This window comes from Pelophylax lessonae (assembly GCF_965119305.1).
Source record: "Pelophylax lessonae genome assembly, chromosome: 2".
NCBI classification, from domain to species: domain Eukaryota; kingdom Metazoa; phylum Chordata; class Amphibia; order Anura; family Ranidae; genus Pelophylax; species Pelophylax lessonae.
The window spans coordinates 215,558,019-215,575,511 of record NC_138769.1 but is presented as its reverse complement, the minus strand read 5'-3'; the positions used below and the strand labels follow the sequence as shown (position 1 = coordinate 215,575,511).

The following is a 17,493-nucleotide window of genomic DNA, read 5'->3' as shown; positions in this document are numbered from 1 at the left end:
AACCCATCTGTCCCTCACACGGGCCAACCAGGGCTGAAGAAAACCGAGCAAGCGTCCCCCCACCCCAAAACTGGGTGAGGGCGCCCCTTCAGGCCGAACTGTTATGGGCCGCAGGTCCGGATTGACCGGACTTCTGTTTCCCAGACCAGGGCTTCTTCTGAGAGCCTTGGCCCTTGAACGGTTTGCCCTTGTAGTGCGGCCGAAAGGCACGAAAGGACCCCTGAGGGGGCCGAAAATGAGCATGCTTCTTCCCAGAAGCCCCCTTAGCCTTGGGGAAATGGGGCAAGAGAGTGCTCTTACCCCCGGTAATCCCCTTAATCAACACATCCAGGGACTCCCCAAAAAGGCGAGACCCATCATAAGGCAGATTGGCTAAGGTTTTACGTGAAGATTGGTCCACCGACCAACATTTCAACCAAACCAGGCGGCGAGACAACACCGCCACGCTGTGCACACGCGCAGCCAACGGAATCAGGTCCAGGTCCGCATCACACAGATACATGACACCCTGGTGGATCTGATCCACCATATCCAGGGTCGCCGCCGAGGCCGAATCGGCCACTAGGACGCGCCTAAGCATCTGCGTCCAACTTGCGATCGCCTGGGCCGCCATGAGAGAAGCAAACAGAGCCTTAAGCATAGAACCCGTAACAGAATAAGTATGACGGGCAAGAGACTCCAGTCTCCTATCCGTGGCATCACGGAAAACAGGGGATCCCTCTGCAGGGATCGCAGTGGCTTTGTTCAAAACCGCAATAGCATGATCCACTGGCGGAGGCACACACCACCGTTCATCAGTGGCAGGCGAGAAAGGATAACGCAGCTTAAATTTACTTGGTACCGCAAAAGGCTTGCGCAAATCGCGCCATTGGTCCTTAACAGCGCGCTGAAAATCAGCATTGCAGGGAAAAACCTGCGGCGTCCTGCGTTTTCTCTGCGTCCCATAAGCCGCCAAGGCAGCTGGGGGACACACCTCGTCCTGCAAACGTAGCGTCTGCTTAATGGAAGCAATCAACTCATCCATGATTGCAAGCTCTTCAGGCGAGCCAGGGGGAGAATTATCAACCCCCTCAACTTCAGCCTCCACCTCAGACCCCACTAGATCAAGAGAGGAGCGGGACCCCGATAGGGGGGTCCCCGCCAGAACAGCCCCATCACCTTCACCCTCAGAATCAGAGGACAGAGCAACTCTGGGCCGTTTAGTAGATTGAGCAGCCACCAGCATTTGCACCTGTGCAGCAAGGCCAGCCACAATAGTGGCTAAATCCCCCCCTGGGGGGGAAACAGCGGTCCCCTGGCTTTCCACCAATACTGTGGGAAACTTGCCCTCCTGAGAATCCATTGCCCCTGTATGCCAGACAACCAAGGGTTAACTGCCCCCTTACAGCAAGCGCGGCAAGCGCAGCCCACCGCACCACACTCAGGCACAATGAGACCCCCACAGGGAATATACAGACTGAATACAGGCAATGGAACACAGGAATAGAAGGATAAAACCTGAGGAGACTCCGCTGCTGCTGCTGCCTCGATCGGTGCTTCCAGGAGAGAGGAAGTGATGCTGCCAGGGCGCTCTATGTAAGCCTATGGAGGCTACAAGAAAATGGCCGCCGTGCATGTAAACCATGCGGCCGGAGCGGGCGCCGGTAAAATGGCGTCGTTTGGCGCCGAAATCGCCGCTCCACAGTGCATAAAATCACACACAATATTATGCCATTATATGGATACATGTTAGATCGCCGCAGCGATCGCTGTATATGCCCCAACATGCCATTAAAAACATGCCCCACAGCACACAGCTCCTCACACTGCCCAGCCTGACATACTCAGTGTCATACAGCTCCCCCCCCCCCTTGCAGCCCACAGCATGCAGCCGAGAGATAGGGAGACAAGCAGTGTGATTAAAGGCAGGTTACACAGTCCCAGACTGAGACCCCCCCCAGACAGACAGGTCCCCACATAGATACACTTACCTCACATGGCGTGGGGAACCCGCACAGGCGAACAAGCCGCTGCACATGAGGCAGGGAGAGTCGCAATTCAAGACGCACACAATGGCGGTTCAGAAACCGCACAGCGTCCGGTGAGGTAGCCACCTCACCAATCATCCCTGCACCGAACAGGGATGGGTCGTTCACTGTGCCAGGAGCGTTACCTGGCTGAACGCTCGATGGCAGACTGGGAAGCCACTGACCCACGACCTGCGACCAGGGGGATCAGCCCGAGACCCAGTCCGCATGATCCTCTTCGTCCGAAGAACTAACTAATGCTGACAAAAATAACAGCTAAGTAAAGGTAGAGAGAAAACTCAAACAAAATATCAAAAAGAAGAAAAGAGTCTGGGACAAAAAGTCCCAGCACAGAGAGAGCCAGCCACTCCTGACAAGCTAGACATTAAAACTGAGATATGGTTGCAGGAAGTAGGAGGGTATTGACTGAGGGGACCACCCCTTGAGGGTGGGATATGTTAAAGCTTTATTGTTAACATATTCTGTTGCCTAGCTACTCCTTCGGAGCAAAGTCTAATACCCCATATGTGACGAATATGAAGAGGCGGCGACTGTCGGAGGACGTAAGAGAAACCTAAATGCACCACTGCCTACTTCCGCTCGGGCCGCCTAGGGGAGGTTCTGCTCCCTTCCTGCAATCTTTGCCCGGCTATTCACAACGGGCAGTGTGACTCGCGCATGCACAGTGCGCACTCGGCTGTGAAGCCGCAAGGTGTCACAGCCGGGTGCCCACAGTAGAGATGCCAGTGCCCCTGAAAGGAGAGGGAAAGAGCGTGGCATCGGGCGACCGCATCACTGGGTCGTGGGACAGGCGAGTGTGTGTCTATTAAAAGTCAGCAGGTACACTTTTTGTAGCTGCTGACTTTTAATAAACACAAAAAATGAGTGGAACTGTGCTTTAAGTTAGAAGCGAATTGGCTTCTTAAATAAACCCCCTGTGTTAGAAATCTTCCATTGGAAATACTTTTTCCAGCTGACAACTGTCTAATTCAGGATTTCCTTTAAGTAAGGTTACTTCTGGTTAAGCTGTGGAAGTGAAGGGAATCTCCCCAATGAGAGACTGAAGCAAAAAAAAAAAAATTAAATAACCATAGACTGGTTTGTAGTAGAAATTTAAGCCCATCACTTTTTTAGATCTTGATGTTAAATACTAATACAATGTCGCTTGATCCAACATAACACTTCCAAATGCACAAACTAGATGATTGAAAAGGTTTTTATTACGAGGAACTAAACTGCATGCATTTATACACCTTTGTAAAAAGTGCTATTGGTTATATTCACTGTAATCTATTATCCTGAAAGGAGCACTCCTTGAAATGTATGAAACGTAATGATTATATATGTCACAATTGGATAACAAACATGAGAAGTACTAGAAGGATTTTCCTGCTTACCTCTTCAGGGGTAATAACACCAGTCTCTTTAAATTTTGATTCCTGTATGATGAAAAAAAAAAAAAACAAATAAGCATACCTGCACAATATTTTATTCTGAAAACTAGTGACCTATTAACATTGATTGAACCTACAACTATTAGAACATTTATTGCATTTTCATAAATTCGCTTTCCATTTTTTTTTTTTTTTTTTTAGACATGAAACATAAAAAAGATATAAGTTCATCCCAGAAATGTAAACAGTTACTCTGCAAATTGGTTGGCGTTCATTGTTAATGACACCTCAAACGTACTAAAGAGACAAGCGTTTTGTTGTGCAATGAAAAAAAAAAAAAAAGGAGGAGGGGTACAGAATCTACTTTGAAGTATTTTTGGAGCAGAGGGCAGACCGCTCAAGTGAATTGTGTCCCTTTAAAATCAGGCAATAAAAAAAAAAAGTGCAGAAAAACACAACGCTCTTCTCATGTTGCTCAGATGTAAATAGGGCCTCACTGTCGACATCTGACAAAATTAAATTACATGGATGATTCTGTTTCACCACAAAAAAAAAAAAAAAAAAAAAAAGCATAGATTATATATAAAAAAAAAAATCTACATACATATACGTGTGTGTGTGTGCATCTAGACATACACTAGATTGTCAAAAGCATTGGGACACCTGCCTTTACACGCACATGAATTTTAATGGCATCCCAGTCTTAGTCTGTAGGGTTCAATATGGAGTTTGCCCACCCTTTGCAGCTATTCCAGCTCCAGCTCTTCTGGGAAGGCTGTCCACAAGGTTTAGGAGTGTCTATGGGAATGTTTGACCATTTTTGCAAAAGTGCATTTGTTAGGTCAGGCACCGATATTGGACGAGAAGGTATGGCTCGCAGTCTCCAATCTAATTAATCCCAAAGGTGTTCGATCAGGTTAAAGCGGAGTTCCAGCCTAAACACACACTCACCTGTCCAACGGTCCAGCGATGCGGCCGCCCGAAGCCTCGCTCTTCTCCCTCTCTGTCTGCGGCGCCGGCATCACTGGTGTGGGCACCCGGCTGTGACAGTTTTCGGCTTCACAGCCGGGTACGCACTGCGCATGCACGAGTTGCGCTACGCGTCGTGATTGGCCGGCAATCTTCTGGGACCTCTGACATGTCCCAGAAGATTGCAGGGAGGGAGGGGGAGAGGAGAACTTCCGCTCAGGACGCGGCGGTGCTCCGAGAGGAAGTGGGAGCGGGTACCTGTCAAAACTAGGTACCTGCTCCCCCCCCAAAAAAATGACATGTCAAATGAGGCATGTCAGGGGGTTAGAACCGCCTAAAGCGGAAGTTCCACTTTTGGGTGGAACTCCGCTTTAAGGTGAGGACTGTGCAGGCCAGCTAAATTCCTCCACCCCAAACTCACTCATCCATGTCTTTATGGACCTTGGACATTCACTAAGAAATTCTAAGTTTTTTTTTATAAATCAGTATTAAATATAATGTAATTAAATAAACGCAAATAAATAAATAAAACATAACAGCAGCTTTGGACGTAGAGGCCATCTGAACAAAATGAAAGCTACTGTCGATCAGCTTTGACTCCCTGTACACCATACTGACCACTTGCCGACTGCGCTATAGTGATCTGGAGGACACTGCTGATCACAAATTGAGGTAAAGGACCAATCAGCGGTTCTTTACCAGGTGATCAGCTGTGTCCAATCACAACTGATCATGGATGTAAACAGAAGAAGGTTATCGGCACTCCTTTCCTCATGTTGACAGCATGAGGAGAGGAGAAGAGAGCCGATAACCGGCTTCTCTAAAAAGGGGCATGTATACTGATAATCAGGGCACAGATTATCAGTTTCCTGATTATTAGTGCAGTTCCAACAATGCCCATCAGTGCCGCCAATCTATGCCACCCCATCAGATGTCACCTATCAATGCCCATCAGTGGCCCCTCATTAGCGCCATCAGTAAGGGAGAAAAATGATCTGTTTGTAAAATTGTACAACGAACTACGAAAAAGTTCCCCCCCCCCCCCAAAAATTTTCATTCTTTATTCTTTTAAATTTAGCAAAAAATAAAAAACCCAATGGTGATTAAATACTACCAAATTAAAGTTTGGGTACAGTGTTGCATGACTGAGCAATTGTCATTCAAAGTGCGACAGTGCTGAAAGCTAAAAATTGGCCTGGGCAGGAAGGAGGTAAAAGTGCCCAGTGGTTAATGCACAAAAAACATTTGATATCCAATAGAGCTGCACGATTAATCGTTAAAAAAAAAACACGATCTTGATTCATCCCCCATCACGATCTGAAAGGGAAACTCCAGTCAAAGACATATACAGTAACATAGAAACATAGAATGTGTCGGCAGATAAGAACCATTTGGCCCATCTAGTCTGCCCAATATATCTGAATCCTATGAATAGTCCCTGGCCCTATCTTATATGAAGGATAGCCTTATGCCTATCCCATGCATGCTTAAACTCCTTCACTGTATTTTAAGCTACCACTTCTGCAGGAAGGTTATTCCATGCATCCACTACTCTCTCAGTAAAGTAATACTTCCTCATATTACTTTTAAAACTTTGCCCCTCTCATTTAAAACTGTGTCCTCTTGTGGTAGTTTTTCTTCTTTTAAATATGCTCTCCTCCTTTACCGAGTTGATTCCCTTTATGTATTTAAAAGTTTCTATCATATCCCCTCTGTCTCTTCTTTCTTCCAAGCTATACATGTTAAGGTCCTTTAACCTTTCCTGGTAAGTTTTTTCCTGCAATCCATGTACTAGTTTAGTAGCTCTTCTCTGAACTCTCTCTAGAGTATCTATATCCTTCTGGAGATATGGCCTCCAGTACTGCGCACAATACTCTAAGTGAGGTCTCACCAGTGTTCTGTACAGCGGCATAAGCACTTCTCTCTTTCTACTGCTTATACCTCTCCCTATACATCCAAGCATTCTACTGGCATTTCGTGCTGCTCTATTACATTGTCTTCCCACCTTTAAGTCTTCTGAAATAATTACTCCTAAATACCTTTCCTCAGATACTGAGGTCAGGACTGTGTCAAATATTCTATATTCTGCCCTTGTGTTTTTACGCCCCAGGTGCATTATCTTGCACTTATCCACATTAAATTTCAGTTGCCAGAGTTCTGACCATTCTTCTAGTTTTCCTAAATCCTTTTCCATTTAGCGTTTCCCTCCAGGAACATCAACCCTGTTACATATCTTTGTGTCATCAGCAAAAAGACAAACCTTACCATCGAGGCCTTTTGCAATATCACTTATGAAGATATTAAACAAAATTGGTCCCAGTACAGATCCCTGAGGTACCCCACTGGTAACATGACCTTGTTCTGAATGTTCTCCATTGACTACAACCCTCTGTTGTCTGTCACTCAGCCACTGCCTAATCCACTCAACAATATGGGAGTCCATGCTCAATGACTGCAGTTTATTGATAAGTCTTCTATGTGGGACAGTGTCAAAAGCCTTACTAAAATCTAGATATGCAATGTCTACTGCACCTCCACCGTCTATTATTTTAGTCACCCAGTCAAAAAAATCTATAAGATTTGTTTGACATGATCTCCCTGAAGTAAACCCATGTTTTTCATCTTGCAATCCATGGGATTTAAGATGTTCCACAATCCTATCCTTTAATAGGGTTTCCATTAATTTGCCTACTATTGATGTCAGACTCACTGGTCTATAGTTGCTCGATTCCTCCCTACTAACTTTCTTGTGAATGGGCACGACATTTGCCAATTTCCAATCTTCCGGGACGACTCCTGTTACTAAAGATTGGTTAAATAAATCTGTTAATGGTTTTGCCAGCTCACCACTAAGCTCTTTTAATAATTTTGGGTGTATCTCATCAGGACCCTGTGACTTATTTGTCTTCACTTTAGACAGCAATCTTAGAACGTCTTCCTCTGTAAAGACACATGCATCAAACGATTCATTAGTCATCCTTTCAAGTGGAGGTCCTTCTTCTTTTTCTTCTGTAAAAACTGAACAGAAGTATTAATTAAGGCAGTCGGCTAGCCCTTTATTCTCTTCTACATACCTTCCGTCCTTTGTTTTTAAATTTAGTTATTCCTTGTTTTAAATTTCCTTTTTTCATTTATATATCTGAAGAAGGTCTTATCCCCCTTTTTCATAGACTGAGCTAGTTTTTCTTCTGCCTGCGCTTTAGAAGTTCTTATAACTTGCTTGGCCTTTTTCTGCCTAATCTTGTAGATTTCCTTATCTTCATTGCTCTGGGTTTTTTTATAATTACAAAATGCTAGCTTTTTATTTTTAATGATTTGGGCCACTTCTGCTGAGTACCACAGTGGTCTCTTCCTTTTTTTGCTTTTACTGACAAGTCTAATGCAATTTTCTGTTGCCTTCAATAATGCACCTTTTAAGTAGTCCCAATTCTCCTGGACTCCATGTAATCCGTTCCAGTCTGATAAGGACTCATTTATGACTAATTTCATTTTTGAAAGTCTGTTTTTCTAAAATCTAAAACTTTTGTTTTTGTGTGGTGTGACTCTTTCACAGTTCTTATATTAAACCACACTGACTGGTGATCACTAGATCCCAAGGTTTCGCCTACAATGACATCATATACGGAATCCCCATTTGTGAATACCAAATCCAAAATGGCCTCCCTCCGGGTTGGCTCCTCAACCGCTTGTTGCAGAGACAACCCCAGTAGGGAATTTAGAATATCTGTACTCCTGGTAGAACTTGCTATTTTGGTTTTCCAGTTTATATCTGGAAGATTGAAATCTCCCATAATGATAACTTCTCCTTTCATTGTCATTTTAGCTATTTCTTCAACTAGTAGATCATCTAGTTTTTTATATCACACCTACACGAGTTACTGCATGATTAGCAAACTGCAACGTAACCCAAACTGACTCTATGTTGGCCTCACCAACTTGTATTAGGTTAGATTTAATGCTATCTTTCACATACAGGGCCACTCCTCCTCCTTTCTTGCCTTCTCTGTCTCTTCTGTATAAAGAGTACCCTGGTATGGTTATGTCCCAGTCATTTCTTTCATTAAACCATGTCTCCGTAACAGCCACTAAATCTACATTCTCAGATGCCATTATTGACCCAAGTTCATTGATTTTTTTACCTAAACTGCCAGGTCTACCTAAACAATACTAAACAGTATTGCTGTGCTGGGCTTTGAATGAAGACTACCAAGACTACCAAGGAGAAGGAAGCTGGACACGGGGGGGACTGTCAGTGTAGCTGGAAGTGCTCTGGGGTTTCAGCTCAGTCTACAATGATCATAGTACAGGCAACCATACTAAGTCTCCGTTTCCACTAGTGCGGCTAATCAATGACACCCGTTCCCATCTATGCGACTTTGAAAATCAGTGACCTTGAAAAGGGACCTGCACTACTTTTGATGCGACTTTGATCCAGAAAGTTTAAAATTGGATCAAAGTTGCATCAAAGCTGCACTCTAAGATGCAATAGTGGAAACTTAGACTAAGGCCCCTTTTACACTTGTGCGACTTGTCCTGCGATTTAGGACTGCAAAGTCGCATGACAAGTCACACTGTATGATTTCCAATGAGTACCGCTCATATCTGTGTAACTTCAAAGTAGTCGTGCACTACTTTGGTCCAACTTTGATGCGTTTTGAGGTCCAAAAAATTTGCTGCAAAATCACGCAACTTTTAGGTTGCACAAGTGTGGAAAGGGCCTTAAGCTCCGTTTACACTAGTGCAACTAATTAATGATACCCTTTCCCATCTATGCGACTTTGAAAATCAGCGACTTTGAAAAGGTAACTGCACTACTTTGATGCAACTTTGATCCATAGAGTATAAAGTTGGACCAAAGTCACACTCCAAAGTCACACTCTAGCCTAGTGTCTATGTTTCCACTAATGCAACTCTTAGGTTGTGCGCTTTATAGTGCGACTGAGTGCACCTTTGATCCAACTTTACACTCTCTGGATCAAGTCGATAGAAAGTTAGTGCAGGCACCTTTTCAAAGTGGCATAGGTGGGAATGGGCTGTGACTTGTCATGCGACTTAATGTGTCCAAAGTTGCATGACAAGTCGCACTAGTGGAAACTGGGGCTAAAACCCAATACTTACATGTAATGAGCAATAGAAATGGATCTGTATCCTTCTAAACTTTCAAAAATGTTCCTTTGTACCTTATTTCTTTCATTTATTGTGCCGGGCATGGCCCTCCCTCTCTCTCTCAGGAGAGGCTGCTTGCCTAAACAAGGCTATGAAGACAGAAGATCATGTTCTGTGAAGGATAAGAGGGATGGGGGTGGGGCTGGGCAGGTCTAGACATGCCTGTCTGAAAGACTGACAACCTTGAAAGACAGCTTATCAAATTCAGATAAAGGGAGATAGCATGGTCGGTGAAGAACAGGAAGAAGCTGTTTGTCCATCTTAGACAAGACTTTCTAAGCTACACAAGCAGCTAGCCAGAAAATGAATAATATCAAAGATAAAGATATTTAACATACTATTAATAGGAAACATTTCATTTTTGACTGGAGTTTCCCTTCAAGGTATTAGGCTGTACTTCCGCTTTAATCCAGCATTTCCACGATTCATACAGAGCAGAGCTGTTCTCTGCTCACTCACAGCTGTCAAAAAACAAAAAAAGAGCCTCCAACAAATGTTTATCAACATTGCTCAGTGCTGAGAGACAACTATAAACAATGTGTCATTTGGTTCTTTTGAGAGCCCGTTCACACTGGGGCGACCTGTCAGGCGACCTGGTCGCCTGACAGGTCGCTGTAGGTCGCCTTCCATAGAGAAGCTGTGGACCCGTTCTAATAGGAGCGACACAAGTCGCTCCGACTTAGAAAAAGGGTCCGGAGCTTCTTTGGGGCGACCCGGAGCGACCTGCATAGACTTCAATGATATGAAGTCCGTGCCGGCCGCTCCGAGGTCGCCCCGGGAAGTAGCGTCGCCCCAGTGTGAACGGGGTCTTAATCAAAAGGGATGAACTTTGATCTGTGAATGAGGTCAGTTTACCCACTTAAAGCGGTAGTATACTACGCTTTTAAATTGTGCTCTAAAGGTCTGGCGTATCTTGTCGGACCTTCAGAGCTCCTTGCAGGAAAGGGAACCCCAGCACGCATGCGCGGGAGTGACGTTATCACGGCCCTGGCCACTCACAGCGCCGGAGCTGCCAAACCCGGAAGAGACGCAGAGGGAACATGTCAGCTCCCTCAGCGGTGTCCGGGTGACTGTGTGGGGCCTTCGTTCTAAGGCAAGTAAGTATTTCATAATGTGCTAGTATACAATGCATACTAGCACATTATGCCATTGTCCTGCAGGGTTTTCGTGTTTTTTTTTTTTTTTTTTTTTACACACAGGAGATACAACCACTTTAAGACTAAGCCTTTTTCTGACACTTGTTGCTTACAAGTTAAAATCAGTATTTTTTTTTTTATAGAAAATTACTTTAGAACCCACAAACATTATAAATATTTTTTTAGCAGAGACCCTAGAGAAAAAAAATGGCGGTCGTTGCAATATTTTAGGTCACACTATTTGCGCAGCGTTCTTTCAAAATGCAATTTTTTGAGAAAAAATACACTTCAATTAAATAAAAAAATAAAAATAAAAAAAAACACACCTATCTGAAATGCTTGCATTTATACTTCAGTATACCATAGTAACATCGGACAAAAAGATCTAAAAACACTAAGGCCCCTTTCACACGGGCGCAGCACCGGACGGAGTTTATTCTGCTCAGCAGGGGATCGATCTGAGGATGACAGCTCCGTCTCCGCTCTATGTGCAGAGAAAGAGCTGTCAAATCCCCGCTGTCCTCTATGGGAGATCGGATGAGAACGGACCGCCTGTCCGTTCTCATCTGATCCTCCAGGCGGATGGAAAATAGGGTTTCCATCCGTCCAGATTTCACGGACAGGATCCGAATCGGATAGATGTCTCTGCTGACACCCGCAGCCCCATAGGGATGCATGGAGCATCCGATCAGGTCCGCCTAAAAAACTGACAGGCGGATCGGATCGCCCGTGTGAAAGGGGCTTAAAGCAGCAGACTTTGTGAAAATTATCATTTGTGTCATTCTCAAACTTTTGGCCACGGTACTACTACTGCGGACTGCCACTGCTACATGTTACGCCAAGTTTACTTCTGTAATTGAGGGTCCATTTATCTAGTGAAGTATATCCTAACAATATAACAGTCGCTTATGCTTTTAGAGATCAAAGACATGCAGATGAGTTTACAAAGCAATTTTTTTTTTTTAAAAGAGGACTTTCCAAATATGCAACAGGCATGAACTGGCACTTCCTTTTTCTATTAACTGGGAAATGTTGAGCAGGTTGTAAATAAGAATTAACTTGTGAGGCACCATGCCAGCAATATTTCCGTTGATAATGTTAAAGGAATTTTCTAAAATTACCTGTACATTTTTTTTTTGCAAAATTGTTAATTAGAAGATATCCACATTTTGCAGAATAAAGCTTTTTACACTTTTCAAGCTGAGTTTCCTCCTTTTTACAGTGGTTATATTCTTCCTGAATGTCAGACAGTGGGGAACTCAAGCACTTCTTCAATCTTAAGGCCTCATGCACACATTGCGTAAAAAAAAAAAAAAAAAGCCAGTACAGACGCTAGGATAAAGCAGCTGTAAAAGCATGCTTTTAAAAGTGTTTTGCATTGGCGTTAATGCGCATTTAGCTGCGTTAGCGATTAGCTGCATTTCTCTCTATATTCCACTCCCAAATCCAATTACTACAGCTTAAAAACGCTCAACGAGGCTTAACGCTGTTCACAGCATTAACATGCGTTTAGCCGTTTCTGGGCTTTTTACAGCTGTAACTCTGCTGCTCCAGAACGTGCTGGCCCTGGGATTTTTTTGCAGCTTGAAAAGTAAGAGCTTATAGTGTTGCTTTACTAAATTTACTTTTTTTTTTACAGCTTTAAAACACCTCTCTGTGTTATTCTGTGTGTCCTTGCACACAGGAGTTTAATTACTAAAGGCAAATCCACTGTGCAGTACAAGTGCAGTCGCTGTAGATCTGAGGGGAAGCTCTGCTGATTTCTATTATCCAATCATGTGCAAGCAAAAATGCTGTTTTTTTATTTTCCTTGCATGTCCCTCCTCAGATCTACAGCGACTGCCCTTCCAAGTGCACAGTGGATTTGCCTTTAGTAAATAAACCCCTGTGTGCAAGGACACATAGAATAACACGGAGAGACGTTTTTTTTTTTTTTTTTTTTTTTTTTTACAGCTTAACCACTTAAGCCCCGGAGGATTTGGCTGCTAAAGGACCAGACCCCTTTTTTCAACTTGGCACTTCGTGACTTTAACTGATAATTGCTCGGTCATGCAATGCTGTACCTAAACGAAATTTACGTCCTTTTTTTCCCACAAACAGAGCTTTCTTTTGGTGGCATTTGATCACCTCTGCGCTTTTTATTTTTTGCGATATTAATAAAAAAAGAGCGAAAATTTTGCAAAAAAATGACATTTTCAACTTTGTCTTTTAAAAAATATCCAATATACTCAATTTATGTCATTTTTTTTGGCCAAAATATATTTAGCTACATGTCTTTGACAAAAAAAAAAATCAATGAGCGTATTTTTATTGGTTTGCGCAAAAGTTATAGCGTCTACAAACTATGGTGTAAATACTGAAATTTACGAAGCTTTAATTTCTGACTGCCTATCTCATTTCATGAAGTGCTAAAATGGCGGGGCAGTACAAAACCCCCCCAAACTACCACTTTTTGGAAAGTAGACATCCTAAGGAATGTTCTGAGAGGCATGTTGAGCTCATTGAATATTTTATTTTTTTGTCACAGGTGTTTGAAAAATGACTAAAAAAACCCCCCCAAATGACCCCATTTTGGAAAGTAGACACCCTGAGCTATTTGCAGAGAGGCATGTTGAGTGTTTTGCAGATCTCACTTTTTCTCACAAAGTTTTGGAAATTGAAAAAAGAGGAAAAAAAATGCATTTTCCTGTTTTTTCTTCATTTTCCAAAAAAAATGAGAGCTGCAAAATACTCACCATGCCTCTCAGCAAATAGATTGGAGTGTCTACTTTGCAAAATTGGGTCATTTGGGGGGGTTTTGTGCTATCTTGGAATTTTAGGGCCTCCGAAACTGTGATAGGTAGTCAGGAGTGAAATCAACAATTTACGCCCTTGGAAAGCCTGAAAGTGGAGGTTGGTTTTCGGGGTCCTGTACTCGGCTAGACTGCAAAAAAGTCTCACACATGGGGTATCCCTGTACTCAGGAGAAGCAGCAGAATGTATTTTGGGGTGTCATTTCACATATACCCATGGCATGCGTGAGCATTATATCATTTACTGACAACTTTGTGTTAAAAAAAAAAAAAAAAATATTTTCCCGAAACTTGTGGCAAAATATAAACTATTCCATGGACTCACATGCTTCTCAGCCAATAGCTTGGAGTGTCTACTTTGCAAAATGGGGTCATTTGGGGGGGTTTTGTGCTATCTTGAAATTTCAGGGCCTCTGAAACTGTGACAGGTAGTCAGGGGTAAAATCAGCAATTTACGCCATTAGAAAACCTGAAGATGTGGATTGGTTTTCGGGGGCGCGTACACAGCTACGCTGCCAAAAAGTCTCACACATGGGGTATCCCTGTACTCAGGAGAAGCAGTAGAATGTATTTTGGGGTGTCATTTCACATATACACATGGCATGTGTGAGCAATCTACCATTTAGTGACAACTTTCTGTAAAAAAACAACAAAAAAAAAAAGAAATAATAATTTTCCCGACACTTGTAGAAAAATATAAAATATTCCATGGACTCACCATGCCTCTCAGCAAATAGCTTTGGGTGTCTACTTTTCAAAAAGGGGTCATTTGGGGGGTGTTTGAACTGTCCTGGCATTTTATGCTCAATCTTATCCACACATCACCCACTCTTCTAACCACTTGAAAACCAAGCCTTTTCTGTGCCTTTTTGTTTACATGAAAAAATATTTTTTTTTTACTAGAAAATTACTTTGAACCCCCAAACATTATACATTTCTTTAAAGCAGAGGCCCTATAGAATAAAATGGGGGATGTTGCAAATTTTTTTGTCACACGGTATTTGCGCACAGATTTTCCAAACGCAATTTTTGCGAAAAAAATACATTTTTTTTAAATTTATTGCACAAATACACTATATAATTCCAATTTTTTTGGTAAAATTTAAAAGATGATCTTATGCCGAGTTCATAGACACCTGACATGACATGCTTTAAAAATTGCGCACGCCTGCGCAGCGGCAACAACGTACATACATTTTTAAAAACTTTAAAAGTCTCTACAGGTTACCACTTTAGACTTACAGAGGAGGTCTACTGCAAAAATTACTGCACTCGATCTGGCGATCGCGGCGATACCTCACATGCATGCTGAAATTGCGGTTTACATATGACACTAGACCAACGCTTGCGTGTGCCATTGCGTGCAAGCACGGGGGGAAAGGGGGGGGGCTCAATTTTTTTTTTTTTTTTTTGCTTTTTTATGTTATTTTGACACCTTTCCTTTAATTTTTTTTTTTTAAATCATTTTTATTGTTATCACAGTGAATTTAGATATCCCCTATGATAGCAATCGGTAGTGACAGGTACTCTTTTTTAAAAAAATTGGGGTCTTTTATACTCTAGATCTCTCCTCTGACCTTAATGTATCTGACCACGCCAAAATTGGTGTGATAAAATACTTTCCCAATTTCCCAATGGCCCTGTTTATTTCTGGCGAAAAAGAAGTCATGAAATGCTCGTAGCCTCCGGCATCTTAGGCCATAGAGATGATTGGAGCCATTCTAATCTTCAATTAGCTCTATGGTTAGATAACTGAACCACCGGCTGCACTCTCGGGTTAACCGGTGGGACAGGAGAGCCCGAGAAAAACCACGGAAGGCTGCGGAAGGGGGCGGTGGGGGGGGGGGGGGAGACCCCTCCCACTGCATGTAAAAGCAGTCTAGCGGCCAATTACCTGCTAGGATTGCTTTTACATGTTAGCCGACCGCTGGCTGTAAAAAACGATACCAAGATGATGCCTAAATCTGCAGGCATCATCCTGGTACAACCACTCAAAGTCCAGCAACGTACCAGTACATTGCTGGTCCTTGTTTGGCATATAGGTTTTTTTTTTTTCATGCAGCCTGTGGGCTGAACGGAAAAAAAGAGAACCTATCAGAAATCAGCACAGGAATAATGCGTAGTATTACTCATCATTAACCGCCCAAACAACCACCCACTGAATTTAATGATGGGTATACACGACACTATCCCTCGTATACCAAAATAGGATTTTAACTGCAGTGCTGAAATCAGAAAATCACCACAGCTGTTATCAGCAAAGGTATCCATATATGCTGAGCGCAAACACTGTTTGTGTCAGAATATATAAAATCAATGCGTGGTAGCCGACGAGTACCTGCAAGAGAAACAGGTCACAAAAGAATGAAAAAACAAACAAAGTACATTAAAAAAAAGTACATTAGGAAGAGTAGGACATATAAAATGACTGACACAACAAAAGTTTTTGGATTCTCATCATTAACCGCCCAAACAACCACCCACTGAATTTAATGATGGGTATACACGGCGCTATCCACGTATACCAAAATAAGATTTTAACTGCAGTGCTGAAATCAGAAAATCACCACAGCTGCTATCAGCAAAGGTATCCATATATGCTGAGCGCAAACGCTGTTTGTGTCAGAATATATAAAATCAATGCGTGGTAGCCGACAATTACCTGCAAGAGAAACAGGTCACAAAAGAATGAAAAAACAAACAAAGGACATTGAAAAAAGTATAGTAGGAAGGAGTAGAAGGACATATAAAATTACTGACACCACAACAGTTTTTGGATCCTTTTATTTTACTTTCTAACTGTTCCTTTATTTCTTGATTTGGGAGGGAGTGCGATCTTCTCTTCCAGCTTGGGTCTCTCAAAATGTCGATGGACATCCAACATCCTTCGAGACCCTGTGTTTGTGTGCCCTACACTGTGTCGTGCTGTACCCTACACTAATACTCCACTAGTGTATGGTAGCGCTCAAAACATTCCCCGATGCAGAGACCAGGTTGGTCAGGACATTTGGGACAATAATAACGGGTGTCACGCCTAAATCCGCGCCTGCTACAGACACGACATCGTCTTTGGGGTCGTATTTGGGTAGGGGTACTCGGGAGGGCATAAGGAAAATGCCTCTCATGCAGCCGGCTCACTGCATCTGGAAGGGGAAGTTGGGCAGGCATGCCTCCTGGGTACAGGTAGGCAAGGATGACCGCTTCCTGGAATTCCCGGAAGGGTCCAGTTCGTCCTGACGCCCTGTATAGGACAAAGGCGTTCAGCATAGCCAATTGGAAAAGGTAAACAGACACTTTTTTGTACCAGCGTCTGGCTTTACGGGCAACTAAATACGGCGCCAAAAGCTGGTCGTTAAGGTCCACCCCTCCCATGTTAAGGTTATATTCGTGGACACAGAGGGGTTTCTCCATAACGCCAGTTGCCGTAGGGATTTGGACTGTCGTGTCTGCGTGAAGGGAGGACAGAACATAAACATCCCGTGTATCCTTCCACTTCACCGCAAGCAATTTGTCCGTTTTCAAGCAGGCTCTCGCCCCCCGACTAAGACGGGAATTTACAAGCCGTTGGGGGAAGCCCCGGCGATTAGGTCGCACGGTGCCACATGCGCCAATTTGTAAATCAAGCAGGTGACTAAATAGTGGCACGCTTGTGTAAAAATTGTCCACGTACAAATGGTACCCCTTTCCGGATAAGGGTGACACCAAGTCCCAAACAATCTTACCGCTGCTCCCTATGTAGTCTGGGCAGTTCGGGGGCTCCACAGTGCTATCTTTTCCCTCATAGACACGGAAATTAACTGTATAGCCTGTGGCCCTGTCACAGAGCTTATACAACTTGACCCCGTATCTGGCACGCTTGCTGGGGAGGTACTGTTTGATAGCAAGACGGCCAGTAAATTTAATCAGGGACTCGTCAATGCAGACAACTTGTTCGGGGGTAAACAAGGCTGCAAACCGCTGATTGAAGTGGTCTATGAGGGGCCGAATTTTGTGGAGCCGATCGTATGCAGGGTCTCCCCGAGGACGACAG

At 43.5% G+C, this 17,493-nt stretch overlaps 1 protein-coding gene across 1 annotated transcript in view; it reads right to left on the bottom strand.

The window, feature by feature from the left end:
- The window catches only part of ATG3 (autophagy related 3), a 113,181-nt gene that overhangs the window by 81,154 nt on the left and 14,534 nt on the right, over positions 1-17,493 (bottom strand). Inside the window, exon 3 of the mRNA XM_082248529.1 lies at positions 3,404-3,445. Coding sequence (XP_082104655.1) covers positions 3,404-3,445 — 42 coding nt within the window. The remainder of the gene's footprint in view (positions 1-3,403; positions 3,446-17,493) is intronic.